The 20129-nt window shown below is 46.5% G+C and overlaps 1 protein-coding gene across 3 annotated transcripts in view; it reads left to right on the top strand.

Moving 5' to 3' along the window:
* CD300LF (CD300 molecule like family member f) overlaps nucleotides 1-15294 on the top strand; it is a 113746-nt gene extending 98452 nt beyond the window's left edge. Inside the window, exons 1-4 of one of the 3 annotated variants that reach the window (XM_006045199.4) lie at nucleotides 9048-9234; nucleotides 11567-11896; nucleotides 13239-13308; nucleotides 14155-15294. In XM_006045199.4, coding sequence (XP_006045261.2) covers nucleotides 9180-9234; nucleotides 11567-11896; nucleotides 13239-13308; nucleotides 14155-14431 — 732 coding nt within the window. In that variant the 5' untranslated portion in view covers nucleotides 9048-9179 and the 3' untranslated portion in view covers nucleotides 14432-15294. The other 2 variants (XM_045164749.1, XM_045164748.1) reach the window with 2 other exon arrangements.
* The last annotated feature ends 4835 nt before the right edge of the window (nucleotides 15295-20129 follow it).

Genomic DNA, 20129 nt, shown 5'->3' with positions numbered 1-20129 from the left:
CATGTCTATTGAGTCGGTGATGCCATCTAACCATCTCATCCTCTGTCGTCCACTTCTCTTCTTGCCCTCAATCTTTCCCAGGATCAGGGTCTTTTCAAATGAGTCAGCTCTTTGCATCAGGTGGCCAAAGTATTGGAGTTTCAGCTTCAACATCAGTCCTTCCAATGAACACCCAGGACTGATCTCCTTTAGGATAGACTGGTTGGATCTCCTTGCAGTCCAAGGGACTCTCAAGAGTCTTCTCCAACACCACAGTTCAAAAGCATCAATTCTTCTGTGGTAAGCTTTCTTTATAGTCCAATTCTCACATCCATACATGACTACTGGAAAAACCATTGCCTTGACTAGATGGACCTTTGATGACAAATTAATGTCTCTGCTTTTTAATATGCTGTTTCAGTTCAGTTCAGTTCATTTGCTCAGTTGTGTCTGACTCTTTGTGATCCCATGAATTGCAGTATGCCAGGCTTCCCTGTTCATCACCAACTCCCGGAGTTTACTCAAACTCATGTCCATTGAGTTGGTGATGCCATCCAGCCATCTCATCCTCTGTCGTCCACTTCTCCTCTTGCCCCCAGTCCCTCCCAGCATCAGGGTCTTTTCCAGTGAGTCAACTCTTCACATGAGGTGGCCAAAGTATTGGAGTTCCAGCTTCAGCATCAGTCCTTCCAATGAACACCCAGGACTGATCTCCTTTAGGATGGACTGGTTGGATCTCCTTGCAGTCCAAGGGACTCTCAAGAGTCTTCTCCAACACCACAGTTCAAAAACATCAATTCTTTGGCGCTCAGCCTTGTTCTCAGTCCAACTCTCACATCCATACATGACCACTGGAAAAACCATAGCCTTGACTAGACGGACCTTTATTGGCAAAGTAATGTCTCTGCTTTTCAATATGCCATCTAGGTTGGTCATAACTTTCCTTCCAAGGAGTAAGCATCTTTTAATTTAATGGCTGCAATCACCATCTGCAGTGATTTTGGAGCCCCCCAAAATAAAGTCTGACACTGTTCCCACTGTTTCCCCATCTATTTGCCATTAAGTGATGGGACCAGGTGCCATGATCTTCATTTTCTGAATGTTGAGCTTTAAGCCAACTTTTTCACTCTCCTCTTTCACTTTCATTAAGAGGCTTTTTAGTTCCTCTTCACTTTTTGCCATAAGGGTGGTGTCATCTGCATATCTGAGGTTATTGATATTTCTCCTGGCAATCTTGATTCCAGCTTGTGCGTCTTCCAGCCCAGCGTTTCTCATGATGTACTCTGCATATAAGTTAAATAAGCAGGGTGACAATATACAGGCTTGACGTACTCCTTTTCCTATTTGGAACCAGTCTGTTGTTCCATGTCCAGTTCTAACTGTTGCTTCCTGACCTGCATATAGGTTTCTCAAGATAGGTTGATCATAATCAGCAATCACGCACTAACAATCATTCAGAGGCTATCAGGATGCCTCCCTTCCTCTGGAGTCCCCAGGTCTCCCCATCTGATGCTCCCTTCTGGGGAGCCCAAGGAGGTGATCAGTCTCCTCTTCTACCTGTTGGGGTAGGTTCCTGCCTGGGGACCGGTCCCGGAGCCTTGCCTTATCCTGTGACCATTCCTGGTGAGTTGGTCTGTCACTCCAATGAGTCCAGTTGGGGCTCAGCTGTCCAGAGTGTTGGAACACTGGTCCACAAGAGAACCTGGAATACTGTCAGGTGGCATGCCTCCTCGTTCATCTTCCAGTTCCTTCACTCCAGCCTGGCAGAGCCCGCAGTCTGGTGGCTCAAGGGACTGGCGTGGTTGGAATCTTGGTGGGGCCTCCAGAAATGTTGCAGAAACCAGTACTCGAGAAACCAAGCATCACACTCGGAGAGTTGGAGAATCAGGTTTATTATGCCGGCGGGCCCAGAGGAATTAATAGTCCAAGCTCTGAGCCCCGAACAAAGGGATTACAGAGTTTTAATAGACAGACTGTAGTGGGCAACACTAGCTGTTAATAGGCTGTCTTAAACTAAGGGGTTTTGCATGTGCAGGAACAGTGGTCAAGATGGGGAGGGGGATGCCTGGCCTGGACAGGCATGATGAAGCAGGTTTGCAGGGGCTGGGCGATTGCAAAGAGCAGGACAAGGGTGAGTGAGATAAACTCCAGTTCCTAGTATTGCAAGTCCCCACTGTCTGAGACAACATGACCTACGTGATCTAGATTTTGCAAGAGGCAAGCTGAGTTACAGAGGCAGAAGGAGAAGGAGGTGATGTAAAATTTTAACTTTTCCTTTTCACTAGGAGCAGGGACTCCAGGAGCGGGGCCTCCAGGAGTGGATGTCTCCAGGGGCGGGACCTTTGGCAGCTGCAGGTCTCAGGCCCTAGGCTTCAGTAGCTCTTGCACACAGGTTTGCTTGCTGAACCAGTACTCAAGAAACCAAGCACCACACTCAGAGAGTTGGAGAATCAGGTTTATTATGCTGGTGGGCCCAGAGGAGTTAACAGTCCAAGCTCTGAGCCCCGCACAAAGGGATTACAGAGTTTTTATAGACATACTGTAGTGGGCAACACTAGCTGTTAATAGGCTGGTTTATCCTGGTCACAGGATAAGGCAAGGCTCCGGGACTGGTCCCCAGGCAGAAACCTACCCCAACGGGTAGAAGAGGAGACTGATCACCTCCTTGGGCTCCCAGGAAGGGAGCATCAGATAGGGAGACCTGGGGACTCCAGAGGAAGGGAGGCATCATGATAGCCTCTGAATGACTGTGACTGCGTGATTGCTGATTATGATAGCACGCGGAACCTTCCCGGACCAGGGGTCAAACTCTTGTCCCCTGGATGGGTGGGTGGATTCTTACCCGCTGAGCCACCGGGGAAGTCCTGATCCTTTCTGCTGGTGGGTGTCTGAGTCGTGTCAAGTTTTGACTGTTATGAAAAGTGTTGCCCTGACATTGCGGCACATGCCTTTGGTGAACATCTATATACCTTCTTCTTAGCAAAGCATCTGCCTGCAATGCAGGAGACCTGGGTTCGATCCCTGGGTCGGGAAGATCCCCTGGAGAAGGAAATGGCAATCCACTCCAGTACTCTTGCCTGGAGATCCCATGGACGGAGGAGCCTGGTGGGCTACAGTCCACAGGGTCGCAAAGAGTCGGACACGACTGAGCGACTTCACTTTCTTGTTTTCTTTATTGGAAGAAACAATCATGTATAGGTCAGGCCAGGACCCAATTTTTATAATGGGTCTTTTCATTTTATTTATCTAATTGAAGTATAGTTGATTGACAACGTTGTACCAACCTCTCCTGTACAGCAGAGTGACTCAGCTATATGTATAGAAACGTTCTTTTTAAAAATATTCATTTCCATTGTGATTTATCACAGGTATTGCAGACAGTCTCCCGTGGTATACAGTAGAATCTTGCTGCTTGTCCATCCACACGTAACAGCTTACATCTGCTAATCCCAGACTCCAAGCCTTTTCCTTCCCTCCCTCCTCCTTGGCAACGACAAGTCAGTTCTCTACGTCTGTGAGTCTGTTTCTGTCTGGTGGATATGTTCATTTATGCCATATTTGAGATTCCACATATAAGTGACATCATATGGTGTTCGTCTTTGACTTTCTGAGTTACTGCACTTAGTAGGGTAATCTCTAGTTACACCCATGTTGATGAAAATGGCATTGTGTTAGTTGTTCAGTTGTGTCTGACTCTTGTGGCCCCATGGACTGTACCCCACCAGGTTCTTCAGTCCATAGGACTCTCCAGGCAAGAATACTAGAGTAGGTTGCCATTTCCTTCCCCAGAAAATGGCATTATTCATTTTTTTTCACATGTGATAATATACATGTTTTAATGCCATTCTCTCAAATCATCCCACCCTCTCCCTCTCCCACAGAGTCCAAAAGACTGTTCTATACATCTGTGTCTCTTATGCTGTCTCACATACAGGGTTATCATTACCATCTTTCTAAATTCCATATATATGTGTTATTATACTGTATTGGTGTTTTTTCTTTCTGGCTTACTTCACTCTGTATAAGGGCTCCAGTTTCATCCACCTCATTAGAACTGATTCAAATGTATTCTTTTTAATGGCTGAGTAATACTCCATTGTGTATATGTACCACAGCTTTCTTATCTATTCGTCTGCTGATGGACATCTAGGTTGCTTCCATGTCCTGGCTATTATAAACAGTGCTGTGATGAACATTGGGGTACATGTGTCTCTTTCAATTCTGGTTTCTTCGGTGTGTATGCCCAGCAGTGGGATTGCTGGGTCGTATGGCGGTTCTATTTCCAGTTTTTTAAGGAATCTCCACACTGTTCTCCATAGTGGCTGTACTAGTTTGCATTTCCATCAACAGTGTAAGAGGGTTGCCTTTTCTCCACACCCTCTCCAGCATTTATTGCTTGTAGACTTTTGGATAGCAGCCATTCTGACTGGCATGAAATGGTACCTCATAGTGGTTTTGATTTGCATTTCTCTGATAATGAGTGATGTTGAGCATCTTTTCATGTGTTTGTTAGCCATCTGTTTGTCTTCTTTGTAGAAATATCTGTTTAGTTCTTTGGCCCATTTTTAATTGGGTCGTTTATTTTTCTGGAATTGAGCTGCAGGAGTTGCTTGTATATTTTTGAGATTAATTCTTTGTCAGTTGTTTCATTTGCTATTATTTTCTCCCATTCTGAAAGCTGTCTTTTCACCTTGCTTATAGTTTCCTTTGTTGTGCAGAAGCTTTTAATTTTAATTAGGTCCCATTGTTTATTTTTGATTTTATTTTCAATATTCTGGGAGGTGGGTCATAGAGATCCTGCTGTGATTTATGTCGGAGAGTGTTTTGCCTATGTTCTCCTCTAGGAGTTTTATAGTTTCTGGTCTTATGTTTAGATCTTTAATCCATTTTGAGTTTATTTTTGTGTATGGTGTTAGAAAGTGTTCTAGTTTCATTCTTTAACAAGTGGTTGACCAGTTTTCCCAGAACCACTTATTAAACAGATTGTCTTTTCTCCATTACATATTCTTGCCTCCTTTGTCAAAGATAAGGTGTCCATAGATGCGTGGATTTATTTCTGGGCTTTCTATTTTGTTCCATTGATTTATATTTCTGTCTTTGTGCCAGTACCATACTGTCTTGATGACTGTGGCTTTGTAGTAGAGCCTGAAGTCAGGCAGGTTAATTCCTCCAGTTCCATTTTTCTTTCTCAAGATTGCTTTGGCTATTCAAGATTTTTTGTATTTCCATACAAATTGTGAAATTATTTGTTCTAGCTCTGTGAAAAATACCATTGGTAGCTTAATAGGGATTGCATTGAATCTATAGATTGCTTTGGGTAGTATACTCATTTTCACTATATTGATTCTTCTGATCCATGAACATGGTATATTTCTCTATCTATTAGTGTCCTCTTTGATTTCTTTCACCAGTGTTTTATAGTTTTCTATATATAAGTCTTTTGTTTCTTTAGGTAGATATATTCCTAAGTATTTTATTCTTTTCATTGCAATGGTGAATGGAATTGTTTCCTTAATTTCTCTTTCTATTTTCTCATTATTAATGTATAGGAATGCAAGGGATTTCTGTGTGTTGTTTTTATATTCTTCAACTTTACTATATTCATTGATTAGCTCTAGTAATTTCCTGGTAGAGTCTTTAGGATTTTCTATGTAGAGGATAATGTCATCTGCAAACAGTGAGAGTTTTACTTCTTCTCTTCCAATTTGGATTCCTTTTATTTCTTTTTCTGCTCTGATTGCTGTGGCCAAAACTATGTTGAATAGTAGCGGTAAGAGTGTGCACCCTTGTCTTGTTCCTGACTTTAGGGGAAATGCTTTCAATTTTTCACCATTGAGGATAATGTTTGCTGTGGGTTTGTAATATATAGCTTTTATTATGTTGAGGTATGTTCCTTCTATTCCTGCTTTCTGCAGGGTTTTTATCATAAATGGATGTTGAATTTTGTCAAAGACTTTCTCTGCATCTATTGAGATAATCATATGGCTTTTATTTTTCATTTTTTTAATGTGGTGTATTACATTAATTGATTTGCAGATATTGAAGAATCCTTGCATCCCTGGGATAAAGCCCACTTGGTCATGATGTATGATCTTTTTAATGTGTTGTTGAATTCTGATTGCTGGAATTTTGTTAAGGATTTTTGCATCTATGTTCATCAGTGATATTGGCCTGTAGTTTTCTTTTTCTGTGGCATCTTTGTCTGGTTTTGGTATTAGGGGGATGGTGGCCTCATAGAATGAGTTTGGAAGTTTACCTTCCTCTGCAATTTTCTGGAAGAGTTTGAGTATGATAGCTAAGCTATTCTCTAAAATTTTGGTAGAATTCAGCTGTAAAGCCATCTGGACCTGGGCTTTTGTTTGCTGAAAGATTTCTGATTACAGTTTCAATTTCCGTGCTTGTGATGTGTCTGTTAAGATTTTCCATTTCTTCCTGGTTCAGTTTTGGAAAGTTGTACTTTTCTAAGAATTTGTCCATTTCTTCCAAGTTGTCCATTTTATTGGCATATAATTGCTGATAGAAGTCTCTTATGATCCTTTGTATTTCTGTGTTGTCTGTTGTGATCTCTCCATTTTCGTTTCTAATTTTATTGATTTGATTCTTCTCCCTTTTTTTCTTGATGAGTTTGGCTAATGGTTTGTCAATTTTATTTATACTCTCAAAGAACCAGCTTTTTTTGCTTTGTTGATTTTTGCTATGGTCTTTTTTGTTTCCTTTGCATTTATTTCTACCCTAATTTTAAAGATTTCTTTCCTTCTGCTAACCCTGGGGTTCTTCAATTCTTCCTTTTCTAGTTGCTTTATGTGTAGAGTTAGGTTATTTACTTGACTTTTTTTCTTGTTTCTTGAGGTATGCCTGTATTGCTATGAACCTTCCCCTTAGCACCGCTTTTACAGTGTCTGACAGGTTTTGGGTTGTTGTGTTTTCATTTTCATTCGTTACTATGAAATATTTTTATACCTTTTTTGATTTCTTCTGTGGTTTGTTGGTTATTCAGCAGCGTGTTGTTCAGCCTCCATATGTTGGAATTTTAAATAGTTTTTCTCCTGTAATTGAGATCTAATCTTATGGCTTAGTAATATTCCAATGTGGAGAAGGCAATGGCTCCCCACTCCATTACTCTTGCCTGGAAAATCCCATAGATGGAGGAGCCTGGTAGGCTGCAGTCCATGGGGTCGCTGAGAGTTGGACACGACTGAGCGACTTCACTTTCATTTTTCACTTTCATGCATTGGAGAAGGAAATGGCAACCCACTCCAGTGTTCTTGCCTGGAGAATCCCAGGGATGGGGGAGACTTGTGGGCTGCCGTCTATGGGGTCGCACAGAGTCAGACACGACTGAAGTGACTTAGCAGCAGTAGCAGCAGCAGTATTCCAGTGTGTGTATATATGTGTACATATATACACGTCACCTTTTCCTCATCCATTGATCTGTTCATGGACATTTAGCTTGTTTCTATGTCTCAGCTCTTGTGAACAGTGCTGCTATGAACATAGGGGTACATGCATCTTTTTGAACTAGAGATTTGTCCATGTATATTCCCAGGTGTGGGAATGCTGGATTATATCATAATTCTATTTTTAGTTTTCTGAGGAACCTCCACACAATTTCCATAGTCACTGCACCAACTTATATTCTCACTAACAGGGTAAGAGGGTTCCCTTTTCTCCGCCCTCTCGCCAGCGTTGGTTAAATCTAGAGTTTCTAATGATGGCCATTCTGACCAGTGTGAGGTGATATCGCACTGAGTTTTTATTTGCATTTCTCTACTTATTGGTGATGCTGAGCATCTTCTCATGTGCCTACATAGAACATTGGGATGTCTTCTTTGGAGAAATAACCCGGACCTACTTTTAAGAGAAGTGGGATTTCAGCCAGGGTTAAATCCTCAGCCACAACCAGTGATTCAGGACACACATTTCCTGGAGGGGAACTGAGTCCCTGAGACCAGTGCACTTAAGCTCTTCACCACCTGCCCACATGCTTGAACCCTCAGGGTGGGCAGAAGAGGTCCGAACACCCGTTAGAAGACAGTGGCTCCCTTGCTGCAGATAAGAAAGTGAGCTCCTTTCGTCATGACCAGAGGGTGTACTTGGGAGTGGATCTCAAGGCACAGATCCTGGTGGTGGAATCTCATGGTGACTGAGGAGGAGTCTTTCGATCTGGGGCTCACACACACACACACACACACACACACACATACAGCATGGGGCACTCAGCGCACTTGCCAAGCCTGGGGAGCTGGGCCCTGTTCACCTCTGGGTAGCTCTTAGCAGCACAGAAGCCACAAAACCACACATTAAATGAAATAAGCAGAACTGGCCAGGACAGAGTGAGAAAGAAGGGGTCAGAGGCTCAGAGAAACTCGCCTCCTAAAATATGACAGAGAATAGGAGAGACAAAGAATCAGTCCAGAGAGGAGGGGGAGAGGGAGCAGGGGACACAGGGGCCCCCTGGAGGCAGTGGGGAAGGTCACACAGAGACAGAAAAATAAGCAGTGCCTATGCAGGGCGGTGACCAGCAGCCAGGAGCCGGGGGGCATGTACAGACGTGGGAGAGGAAGCCTCTGGGCAAAATGGGTGAAAGGAAAAGGGGCTTCTCCTTTCTGACCCTGCCCCAGGGCGGCCTCTGCTCGGCAGAGACTCAGGACCTCAAAGGCAGCTGAGCCCAGGGAGGGGCAGGGGTCAGGCTCAGGGCAGGAAGGTGGTCTGAGATGCAGGTGGGGGTGCTGCCTGCAGAGAGGGAAGGGTGGGACTGTGTCTGCAGTGAGGCTGAACCTGAGCCCTGAGCTCCGCCTTCTCCCCAAGTGCAGACCCAGTTGAGTCCATTCCTGCCTCTGACCCCCTGCTCTGGGGTCCTCTCTATTCACCCACCACCAGCTCTGCCCCCTCCCCCCAGCAGCGATGTCTTGGCTCCTCGTGGGCAACCCGCCCAGACCCGGACCACTTGTTCTCCCCAGAGGCACAGAGGTCGGGACACAGCTCTCATCACGTGCTGCAATTCATCCTCTCAATGAGTGACAGCCTTTTCTCCTAATCTGTAAAATGCAGAAGTAGGTGCTGACCGTGGGAAGTGAACCAGAGACAAGTGCAAAGAAGATTCAGGAAACATCTCTCGAGGCTTGAGGGACATCTGGCACATCCACTTCTGACCTTGGCTCCGGGTCCTTGAAGGGACCGAGAGCTCGTTAGCTCCAAGGATGGGAGGCAGGACCACGTGTCTGCTCCCGGCTCTGTTTCTTCTTGTCATCCCAGGTGAGTGGGGTGGAGCTTCCGACCCTGGCGTGACTGAGGCAGGAGATCCTGAGGGTCTGTCCTGGGGGAACATGGCAGGGTCCATTCGTTCATCCAGACACTTATTTGTTAATCAAATATCATGTTTACTGTTAACACCTCACAGCTTCTATGTTAGGTGCTGGGAAACAAGAAACCAAACCAAACCCAAGTGTCCCCACCGTAGGACAGTGTTTTTCAACCTTGGCCATTCTAGACACACAGATGAATGAATGAAAATGGGGGTGATGAAGGAATCCACTCCTGAAGAGCTTTTTAAAGCTTTATTTCTGGCTGCACTGGGGCGTGGGGGTGCTCAGGATCTTTCTCTAGGTGCGGTGCGCGGGCTTCTCATAGCCTATTTTGCAGCTGCTGCTGCTAAGTTGCTTCAGTTGTGTCCGACTCTGTGCGACCCCATAGACAGCAGCCCACGAGGCTCCCCCATCCCTGGGATTCTCCAGGCAAGAACACTGGAGTGGGTTGCCATTTCCTTATTTTGCAGCAGGTCTCTTTAATGGTCAATTTTTGTAAATGTTCTCTACATGCTTTAAAAAAACGTGTTGTTTGAAGTTGTTAGATCATGTTGTGCATGCTTCTAGTTCCATCCCAAACTCATGCTGAACAATCATGCTGAATGTTTATTGACTCTAAAGAAGTGGTCAGAGTTTCTGTGAATGGGTTTACATTTGCATGCATGCATGCTAAGTTGGTAAATCGTATCCGACTCTTTGTGACTCCATGGACTGTAGTCTGCCAGACTCCTCTGTCCATTGAATTCTCCAGGCAAGAATACTGGAGTGGGTTTCCAAGCCCTCCTCCAGGGGATGTTCTTGACTCAGGGATGGAACTTGTTTCCTGTGGCTCCTGAATTGCAGATGGATTCTTTACCCCTGAGCCACTGGGGGGCTCCGGGTTTGCGTTGACTTCAGTAAATTTAAGTAATTTTTAATGGAGATTTGATTTAAGTGATTTCCAGTGCTCTGAGTGCCTTTACGCAAGTTTCAGTTCAGTTCAGTTCAGTCACTCGGTCATGTCTGATTCTTTGTGACCCCATGGACTGCAGCACGGCAGGCCTCCCTGTCCATCACCAACTCCTGGAGTTTACTCAAACTCATGTCCATTGAGTTGGTGATGCCATCCAACCATCTCATCCTCTGTCTCCCATTCTCCTCCCAGCATCTTTTCCAGCATCAGGGTCTTTTCCAATGAGTCAGTTCCTCACATCAGGTGGCCAAAGTATTGGAGTTTCAGCTTCAACATCAGTCCTTCCGATGAACACCCAAGACTGATCTCCTTTAGGATGGACTGGTTGGATCTCCTTGCTGTCCAAGGGACTCTCAAGAGTCTTCTTCAACAACACAGTTCAAAAGTATCAATTGTTCATCACTGAGCTTTCTTTATAGGCCATCTCTCACATCCATACATGACTAGTGGAAAAACCATAGCTTTGAATAGACAGACCTAGACTGAAAGTAATGAGCAAGTGATCGCTGACCTAGAGCAGATGGTTGCAGAGCAGAGAGAAGTAGTTTTTTTCTGGTTTACTCAGTGTTGATCTCTTGATAGAATCATTTCCATTAGATTTAATAAAAAGCTTACAAGACACCTGAAGACATACATAGGTGTTGCTCTGTTTCATACCTAACCTGTCCTTGCTTTTGTCCTACAAAAGCACTTCTCCCAGGGATTTGGGAGTGGAATTTACAGTTCAGTGAACATAATGGGACATGTCCTGTATGGAGTCCATAGCACATGGAGCCCCGGTAGCAACCACTGCTTTGGTCAGCTTCAAGGAGGCCCCTGCCAGCACATTCACTACACCACACCCAGTTTACCGCTTTACTGCATCGTAGCCAGTGGGAACAGCCTCCCCACAGACGTGTTAAGGGGGTGTTTCAGCTGGACCTCCTGAGGTCGTCAGTGCAGAGTCATCCTCTATGGAAATGGGTCCTCTGGTCTTTCCTCTCCATCAGAGCAGAATAACACAGGGATGGCTGCAAATGGATGTGGCTGGAATGGAAAGACTCACTGGCTGCAGACAGGGGAAGTGGGGATGATCTCAGGAAGTTGCTCTTGCTCTGTGTCAGTGTTTGTGTTTCTTCGAGATCCGCAGTTGTGCTTTTATGGGATTTTCCTGGTGGCTTTGACTAGGATTTTGCAGGGCAAAAGGTCCATCTTGTGGAAGGTGTATCCCTTCCTTGACTGTTACTCCGCTCAGGAGGCCCTTGGGTCTGGTTGCACTATTCACAATGCAGGAGGCTGTGGCCCTGCCCCCAGGGCGGGAGGTGACAGGTACATGGATTTGTGTTTCCAGGCTCATCTGCCATCTCGGGTCCCAGAGCAGTGAGAGGTGTGGAGCAGGGCTCACTGACTGTGCGGTGTCGATACGACCCTGGGTATGAGCGCCACGTGAAGTGGTGGTGCCGGGGGGCTGCCTGGAACAACTGTCCCTTCATTGTTAAAACCACTGGATCAGAGAAGGAGGTGAAGAAGGACCGCGTGTCCATCAGAGACAACCAGAAAGACCGCTCCTTCACCATCACCATGGAGGAGCTCAGGCTAGATGATACAGACACTTACTGGTGTGGGATTGAGAGACCTGGAACTGACCTGGGGAACCCAGTAGAAGTGACCATTGACCCAGGTAAGAGTATGTGTGTGTGTGGACGTGTCTCTTTAGGGCCTGCTCTGTCCAGGGACCCAACTGTCCCTCAGAGGGAATGTCCCATGTGTGGGGGAGTCCTGAGGGCTCACGGAGCCCCGCTGACCACCTGGGCTGGGAGGGGCCGGGCTTCCCCTCGACGCTCTCCTGGCTCCAGGGCCGCCTCCGGGCCGGGATCAGGCTTTCCCAGCACCCTGTTTCCCTGCGCACAGTCAGTGCCCGAGTCTGCTCCCAAGGAGATGAAGGTGGTGGGACCAGTGTCAGCCTGTGGGCCAAGGGACCTTCCTCTGTGGGACCTGGAGACCCCGATTCCTGCCAGCGCTTTCCTGGGACCCCTGCTGCCCTGGGGGTGTTCCTGCTCTTTCTGGAATTCGGGGTTGGGACTTCAGAGCTGCCATGCCCACCGCATGTTCCATATCCCATCTCAGAGGGAAGTCCCAGCCCAGTGAGGGATGCTGTGCTTAATTTCAGGGTCTGGACAGGGCTCCACAGTCAGAAGGCTGCATTTCTGGTGCATGAAACCCCATCATGAGCCATTTATACGTTTGTGTTGAATGACACTCTTCCTCAATCCTTCTAGAAGGCAAGCACTCCTGGGCATGTTAGTGGAGGCACCTTGGTTTGACCAATTTTGTCTGTTGGTCTCTGCTTCCGCTGATCTTCGGACCGGGTGACCCAGCTCACTGGGCACCTCTGGCAGAGAGGGGTGGGCACACAGTCAATAGCTCCCCTACACATACACCCTGAACCTGGAGGCTCATTATACTTGCAAAGCAGAGCAGCTTCATCTCCTCAATCCTGACAACACTCCTGAGAGTAACTATCCCCATCGCGGGAGCTTAATAACATCCTCCAAGTGCAGGCTCTTCCTGAACCTTGGGATTTTACTGAGGTCAGGGCTGGCCCTGACCTTTGAAGTCGCAGATCTTGGCTGTGTCAGCTGCCTGGTAGCCCCCATTCTACTCCTGTCCTCGTGGATAAGTAGATGGAGGAGGCACTGGCTGCGGCCCAGTCACGAGCAGCTGGAGCATTTGAATTCTGCTGCCCTCCAGCTGCCCTTGGCCTGAGGTGACCCTGGGCCCCTTTAACCTCCCTGAACCTGTGCCAGCCCCACTGCCTTTGAGGCTTTGAGTCTCCTGGAGGCCAGGGAAATATGAGTAGTCTGGGCTCTCGGCCCCTCCCTTGGCCCTCCTCCAGACACTCAGGATAGGGAGGCCCATGCTTCCCAAACCCAGATCCCCCAGACTCAGAGGCACTTTCGGTCTGCAGGTGGGTGAGCAGATAGAGTGCTGTGTAACCTGGTGTGTGTGTCTTGCAACCGCAGGGTCGATCTTCACCCGCCCCACCACCAATGCCAACATGTTCACAGCACCAGTTGCCCCGGAAGGACACCTGTAAGTAACAATTAGGGCTTTTGATCTTCATGAGATGGCTGATACACTCATTTATCCAACAAATAAGCGCTGGGTGGGTACCCACTCCTGCCCATCCCTTTTTTCAAAAATTTTTTTTATTTATTTTATTTTTTGGGGGGATATGCTCGGTCTTCATGGCTGTGCACGGGCTTTCTAATGGTTCCTGCATTGGCAGTGGATTCTTTATCACTGGGCCACCAGGGAAGCCTGCCCATCCCTGTTTTAAGAATATGAGGGGATATGAGGATTATCCAAGTATCCAGCTGTCTGCCTTCCAGGTACGTACATTACATAATTAACGTTCCAAACAGAGTTAAGTGATTAATTGATAAATGACTTCATTTGACAAATTTCTGTGAAGAGTGAAGAATAAGGGATGATTCTTGTATTAGCTTGGCTGCCATGGCAAACATGGCAAACAAACACAGGCCAGGCGGCTTACACAACATTCATTTTTCACAGCTCTGGAGGCCAGGGTCTGCAGTCAAGGTGTCAGCGTATCTCCTTTCTCCCAAGGGCTCCCTCCTTAGCTGTGTAGGCAGCTGTCTTCCTCGTTGTGCATCTCGTGGTTTCCCCTTTGTATGTGTCTATGTTCTAAGCTCTTCCCCTTCTGATGAGATCATATCACTGGTCCTTTCCTACCCAGGAGAGCAGCAAGGGTCAGAACAGGGAGACACGAAAAAGGAGAGTCTGGGGGGTGAAGGCTGTTGTCACCCTGGGGTCCCAGGCTGGCCCTCCTGTAGGTTATTGGAACCTGGGACCCGGGAGAGCTGGGAGGAGGGGGCCTGGGGGGCATCTCACTTCCTGTCCCTGTGTTCCCTACAGGCCCCTGCTGGGCAGCGTCCACTTCCTGCTCCTGGTCTTCCTGAAGGTGCCCCTGCTCCTGGGCATGCTCGGTGCTGTCCTCTGGGTCAACAGGCCTCTGAGGAGCTCTGGGGGGAAGCCCCAGGAAAACCAGCAGCTCCCATGCTCTTCAACATTCCCCGAGCAAAAGACCCTCGAACAGAAGAAAAAGGCATTTTTCTCAGGCAATGACAGTGGTCAGTGGCGACTGTGGTTCTCGAGGCAGCGTGGCCCCCTGCTTCAAGAATCAGTCCCCTAGTCCCTGGAAACCTGCTGCTCTGATGTTCCAGTCTGGCTCTAGTTTCACCCTTCCCTGCACAGCCTCTGGCCTTCTTCATCCTGAGGCCTCCAACACAGGAGAAACTACAGGAAGGAATGGAAGAGCGGATGCCTTCTTCTGGGCCCAGTTCCTTGGAGGACATATATGATCTCAAGTCTGTGCCACACACAACGTAATACACTTATTTTTGCATTGTGTGCGGGGCAGGGGTCAGCCAATCGTGGGTTTGAGATTCTCTGTGTGTGTGCTCGATCGTGTCCGACTCTTTGTGACCCCATGGACTGTAGCCCGCGAGGCTCCTCTCGCCATGGGATTTCCCAGACACGAATACTGGAGTGGGTTGCCATTTCCTCCTCCAGGGAATCTTCCCGACACAGGTGTTGATCCCGTGTCTCCTGCATCTCCCACATTTGCAGGTGGACCACTGAGCCACCTGGGAAATGCTAGAGAGCATGAAAGTAGAAAAGTGTGCAAAACGATGATAATATGCCAACTGCATGTGAAGATATGAAAGTATAAGTGGACAGAGGGACTTTGCTGGTGGTCCAGTGGGTAAGAATCTGGCTTGCAATGCAGGGGCTGTGGGTTCAATCCCTGGTTGGGGAACCACGACTGTGCAGTGCAACAAAAGATTCTGCATGACTCATGAAGATCCCGGGGAGGGGGGGGGGGCGATGCGGCCAAATAAATAAAGAAAATATTTTCTTAAAAAGTGGTCAGAAGACTCTGGCATCCCTGCCCTGATGTATTTTGTGTGTTTGAAATGAGATTCTAGTACCAGCGCCATCCCTCACGTCCTGGACACACCTGAAGATGAGAACGACCTCATAGCCTCTCCTTGTCACCATAAGTTCCCGCCCCGTTAATATCTCCATTTTCTTCCCTGTCTTGAATGTATTCAGTCTGGCTGTGACTCTCACTTGGGGTCTGTGAGGAGATCCTCCATGCATTTTGGGGACTGTGGAGTAATCCATCAGTCAGACGCTGGAGTTAGCACAGATCTGCAGCTATGAGCTAGGGTGGGCTGGGGAGGGTGAGGCTTGGAGAAGACTGTATTCTCAGGAAGATTCCCTAGACTAAGAGTCCTGGGATATGAATTAAGCTCTTCCTTTTGGTTCATTGTGGAGGAAGTGGGCAGGACCTCAGGGAGCTAGTTTAGAAAAGGTCAACTTTTCTTCTAAAGCTAGAGGCCAAACCTTGAGACACTCTCTTACCCTCTGAGAGGTGAGGGGCATATAGGAGAGAGAGTTTCAGCCTCCTGTCCTGCCATCCAGCTGATGATTTTTGCCTCCGTGTACCTAAAGCTCAGGTGGGAAATTGACTGTATTCAAAGGCAAAATGAGGTTGGGGAGGCCCACCTCAGACTTCCCAAAGACTCTGCTGACACAAGGAAACGTCAGAGGGACCATGTGTGGGGGCCCCAGCCTGAGTACCCCAGAGGATAGAGTTATCAGGTTTAACAAATGAAACTGTAGCATACTTGGGGCTTCCCAGGCTTCCCTCCTGGTTAAGACTGCACTTTTCAGTGTGGGGGTGTGGGTTGGATCCCTGATTGGGGAGCTAAGATCACACATGCCTTGTGGCCCAGAAAGCAAGAAATATAAAAAACAGATGCAACATTGTAAACTGATAAAACTTTAAAGTGGTATACATTTTAAAAAAAAGTCTTGGAAAAAGCTCCACAGGACACTCAATTATAATTGAAGTTTGACTAAACAGCAAATACTTTGAAAATATAAGTATATCCCATGAAATATTGGGAAAATCCTTGCGATAAAAATTGGAGGTTCCATTGCAGTAGGACTGTCAGGCTTGCCCAGTTCCAAGGAAGGCAGAGTGGGTGCCATCGATGATCAAAATGGGGACTGGTCTTTTTCAAATTCTCCTACCTGAGCTGAGCATGTCCTGCTCCGAGAGGCTAAGACAGTCATCTTCTGATGTCACACACTCACTCCTTCCCTCACCCACACTCGTACACATGGTCTCAGGGAAGCGTTCGGGGATTCATTTTTATAGTCTGAATAAGAATGAAGGGGATCCTGAAACCTCAATTCCCCAGCAACATGATACAGGGAGGAAGACTCCTTATCTGGGTCAGTGGTCACTTTAGCTTAGACCCCAGGGTCCGCTTTGATTCTCTCAGCCCCACATCAGTAAGTGTCTGCATTGTTTGCCCTGAGCTCCTGCAGATGTGTTGAGAAGCTGGAGCTAGTGTGTCGAAAGAAAACTATGCAGATCATAGAAGGAAACAGTGCCCTTTGCAGCAACGTGGCTGGACCTCTAGAGATGATGATACTAAGTGAAGTAAGTCAGAGAAAGACAAATATCATATGACATCACTTATATGTGGAATCTAAAAAATGATACAAATGAACATATAAAAAACAGAAACCAACAAAGAGACTAAAAAAACAAACATAGCTACTAAAGGGGAAAGAAAGGGGAGGGATAAATTAAGAGTTTGTGATGAACATATACGCACTACTATATATAAAATAGATAACCAGCAAGGACCTACTTATAACACAGGGAACTCAACTCAATATTTTGTATTACTAATAACCTATAAGGGAAAAGATTCTGAGAAAAAATATGTATTATGTACAACTGAATCACTTTGCTATACACCTGAAATTAACACATCACTGTAAATCAACTACACTTTAATAAAAAATTAATTTAAAAAAGAGTTTTAAACCCCCAAAATAAAAACAAGAGAATATGCAGATGATAACCCATTGAATGCAGAGGTACAAGCAACTCACCCAGGGTCGGCAGGTAGCTGACTGTCAGTACCCAAATATCCCACTTTGGAAGTGAAACCCACGAGGTCCTTTTGGTTGAAGTTGTTTAGTCCCTAAGTCGTGTCCAACTCTTTGTGACACCATGAACTGTAGCCCAGCAGGCTCCTCTGTCCTTGGGCTTTCCCAGGCAAGAACACTGGAGTAGGTTGCCATTTCCTTCTCCGGCGGATCTTCCCAATCCATGGATTGAACCTGCATCTCCTGCATTGCAGGTGGATTCTTAACCGCTGAGCCACCAGGGAAGCCTTTGATTGAAGGCAAAGTGTCACTACACCTGCACGAGGGAAGTAGAATCAAAAGATTTATTACTGACAGATCTCAGAAGAAGGGTTGGTGAGGTGGGGTGGCAATGAGCCAAGGAAAGGGTGCTTCTCAGTCCCAGGTCATGAGAGAGGAGAAGACAGAGAGCAGGGTAGCAAGCACCTGTTACTTAGTAGGTGGTTAGAGCAGAGGTCGCTAATTTTTAGCAGGCTTAACTCGAAGTGGTTATTTTTCAAAATGTGTTTGGCTGCTCTGGGTCTTAGCTGCAGCGTGCGGGATCTTTAGTTGCACCATGTGGGATCTAGTGCCCTGACCAGGGATCAAACCTGGGCCCCCTGCCTTGGGAGTGCAGAGTCTTCCCTGGACCACCAGGGAAGTCCCTAAGTGGTTATTTTTAAAGGTGCCCTGGGAGCAGTAAAGCAGGAACTTCTGGTGGGAATCTTAAACTCAGATCTTTATCTGAATGTCCAAGCTCTGAGTGTGAGAAGGGTTATCTTCCTATAAAATGCCTAGGTAGCAAGTCAGAAAAACAAGTGTTTTTCTCAAAAGACGTGGTCATGGTGATCACGCGTTTGTTCTGATTGCAGCACACACGGCTCGCCGTCTCCTGCTTGCATGACATGGTTTGAATCAGGATGATACAGTTCTGCTGATCAACGTCTCGACACCACCTCTTCACATGGTTCTTCCCACCCTGGGCCGTAATGACAGTCAGTAGTCACTTGCTCAGGAAAAAGTAGGAGGAAGAAAATACTGGAAAAAAAAAGAGCAAAAGTTAATGAAGTAGAAAATAAGATAAAATAGAGAAGATCCTCAAAGTCAATGATTGCTTTTTAAAAAGCTCGTGAAAGATATTTACAATAGAAAGATTGGGGGTCTGAATAATCAATTGTGAGATAGGAGACATCACTATATATTCTGCACATATTAAAAAGTTAACCTGGACAGCATATTAAAAGCAGAGACATTACTTTGCCAACAAAAGTCTGTCTAGTCAAACCAATGGTTCTCCCAGTAGTCATGTATGGATGTGAGAGTTGGACAATAAAGAAAGCTGAGCGCTGAAGCCAAAGAATTGATGTTTTTGAACTGGCATAAGTGGTGATGCTCCAACCAGTCCATCCTAAAGGAAATCAGTCCTAAATGTTTACTGGAAGGACTGATGCTGAAGCGGAAGCCCCAATACTGTGGTCACCTGATGTGAAGAACTGACTCACTGGAAAAGACCCTGATGCTGGGAAAGATTGAAGGCAGGAGGAGAAGGGGACGACAGAGGATGAGATGGTTGGATGGCATCACCGACTCGATGGACACAAGTGTGAGTAAACTCCGGGAGTTGGTGATGGACAAGGAGGCCTGGTGTGCTGCAGCCCATGTGGCTGCAAAGAGTCGGACGCGACTGAGCGACTGAACTGAACTGGACTGAATACAAGGATAAGATGATATGCAGCTACAATAATGAAATGACACTAAACAAAGTTATGCCAGTAAATTTGAAACTTCTGATGAAATGACAAATTCTTTGAAAAATAATATACAAAAGCTAGCACAAAAAGAATTAGAAAAGCTGAAATAATCTTACAACTATTTAAATGAATCAACTCCATTATTAAAAATATCCCCCAAAGGAAATGCTAGATTATTTATTAAAGTTCAATGTCAACATTTACTAAACATTTAAGGAAGAAATAATGTCTATCTTATATATTGAAAAAAATTCTGGAACAGAGGAAAGAAGATGTAATTCCTAATCCATTCTGTAAGACTGGCATAGGTTTGATGCCAACCTGACAAGGCAGTGACAGGAAGAAATATGATAGGCAGTTATCACTCATGAGTGTAAATGCAAGAGTCTGAAACAAAACATTGGCAAACTGAATCCAGAAATAGAAAAAACATGCCTCATGACCAATTTGGGCTTATGCCAAGCAAGCAAAACTGTTTGAACATTAGAAAATCAGTAAGTGTGATATACCGTATTCATGAAGTAAAGAGAATATCATATGATTGTCAGACAAATGAATTTGGTAGATTTCAATGCCCTTTGAGTGTGGAGGCCTTTCCAGACCAAATAATAAACCACAGCACTCTTACTATGCTGGGTCTTTCCCCCGAGATGGGATATGGAACAGGGGGTGGGCATGGCAGCTCTGAAGTCTCAGACTTAAACTCTAGAAAGAGTAGGAACACCTCCAGGGCAGCAGGGGTCCCAGGAAAGCACTGGCAGGAATCGGGGTCTCCAGGTCCCACAGAGGAGGGTCCCTTGGCCCATGGGCTGACACGGGGACCACCACCTTCATCTCCTTGGGAGCAGACTCGGGCACTGACTGTGCGCAGGGAAACGGGGTGCTGGGAAAGCCTGATCCCAGCTGGAGGTGGCTCTGGAGCCAGGAGATCATCGAGGGAAGCCCTGCCCCTCCCAGCCCAGGTGGTCAGCGGGGGCTCCGTGAGCCCTCAGGACTCCCCTACCCCTGGGACATTCCCTCTGAGGGACAGTTGGGTCCCTGGACAGAGCAGGCCCTGAAGAGACATGTCCACACACACACATACTCTTACCTGGGTCGATGGTCACGTCAACATGGTCCCCCAGGTCAGGTCCAGGTCTCTCAATC

The sequence above is a fragment of the Bubalus bubalis genome, chromosome 3 (genome assembly GCF_019923935.1).
Source record: "Bubalus bubalis isolate 160015118507 breed Murrah chromosome 3, NDDB_SH_1, whole genome shotgun sequence".
NCBI lineage: Eukaryota > Metazoa > Chordata > Mammalia > Artiodactyla > Bovidae > Bubalus > Bubalus bubalis.
The sequence above is the reverse complement of the archived record's forward strand: the minus strand, read 5'-3'. Positions and strand labels throughout refer to the sequence as shown.